General features: G+C 53.9%; 1 protein-coding gene across 1 annotated transcript; it reads right to left on the reverse strand.

The window, feature by feature from the left end:
- Positions 1-14: 14 nt before the first annotated feature.
- Pmar_PMAR011324 (liver stage antigen-3, putative) lies at positions 15-724 on the reverse strand (the record flags this gene model as incomplete). Its single annotated transcript, XM_002781398.1, has 1 exon — positions 15-724. A coding segment is annotated over one exon (710 nt), but the record flags the coding sequence as incomplete, so codon positions are not given.
- Between the last annotated feature and the right edge of the window lie 382 nt (positions 725-1,106).

A 1,106-nucleotide genomic window follows, 5' to 3' on the forward strand; every position in this document is an offset into this window, starting at 1 on the left:
CCTCAGTAGTGGACTCGTCTACAGGGGATTTAGTGGTACCCTCATCTACAGGGGCCTCAGTAGCAGACTCGTCTACAGGAGCTTCAGTAGTAGACTCATCCACTGGGGCTTCAGTAGTAGAACCGTCTACAGGGGCCTCGGTAGTAGACTCACCAACAGGGGCTTCAGTAGTGGACTCGGCTACAGGAGCCTCAGTAGTAGACCCTTCCATAGTGGACTCAGTAGTAGAGTCATCTACAGCGGCCTCAGTAGTAAACTCTTCAGTAGTGGCCTCAGTAGTAGACTCGTCAACAGGGGCCTCAGTAGTGGACTCGTCAACAGGGGCCTCGGTAGTAGACTCGTCTACAGGGGCCTCAGTAGTGGACTCGTCTACAGGTGCCTCAGTAGTAGACTCGTCAACAGGGGCCTCGGTAGTAGACTCACCAACAGGGACCTCGGTAGTAGAGTCGTCTACAGGGGCCTCAGTAGTAGACTCGTCTACAGGGGCCTCAGTAGTGGACTCGTCTACAGGAGCCTCAGTAGTGGACTCACCAACAGAGGCTTCAGTAGTGGACTCGTCTACAGGGGCTTCAGTAGTAGACGCATCTACAGGGGCTTCAGTAGTGGACTTGTCTACAGGAGCCTCAGTAGTAGACTCATCTACAGGGGCTTCACTAGTGGACTCGTCTATAGGGGCTCCAGTAGTAAACTCATCTGCAGGGGCTTCAGTAGTACCCTCATCCATAGGTGCTTCAGTAGTAGACTCGTCTACAGGAGATTCAGTCGTAGACCCGTCTACAGGGGCCTCAGTAGTGGACTCATCTATAGGTGCTTCACTAGTAGACTCTCCAACAGGGAATCCAGTAGTAGACACATCTACAGGGGCTTCGGTAGTAGCCTCACCTACAGGGGCTTCAGTAGTGGACCCGCCTACAGGGGCTTCAGTGGTACCCTCACCTACAGGAGATTCAGTAGTGAACTCGTCTACAGGGGCCTCAGTAGTAGACCCGTCTACAGGGGCCTCGGTAGTAGACTCACCAACAGGGGCCTCAGAAGTAGAGTCATCTACAGCGGCCTCAGTAGTAGACTCGTCAACAGGGGCCTCAGTAGTGGACTCACCAACAGGG

The sequence above is a fragment of the Perkinsus marinus genome, assembly GCF_000006405.1.
Source record: "Perkinsus marinus ATCC 50983 genomic scaffold scf_1104296942510, whole genome shotgun sequence".
Lineage (NCBI taxonomy): Eukaryota > Perkinsozoa > Perkinsida > Perkinsidae > Perkinsus > Perkinsus marinus.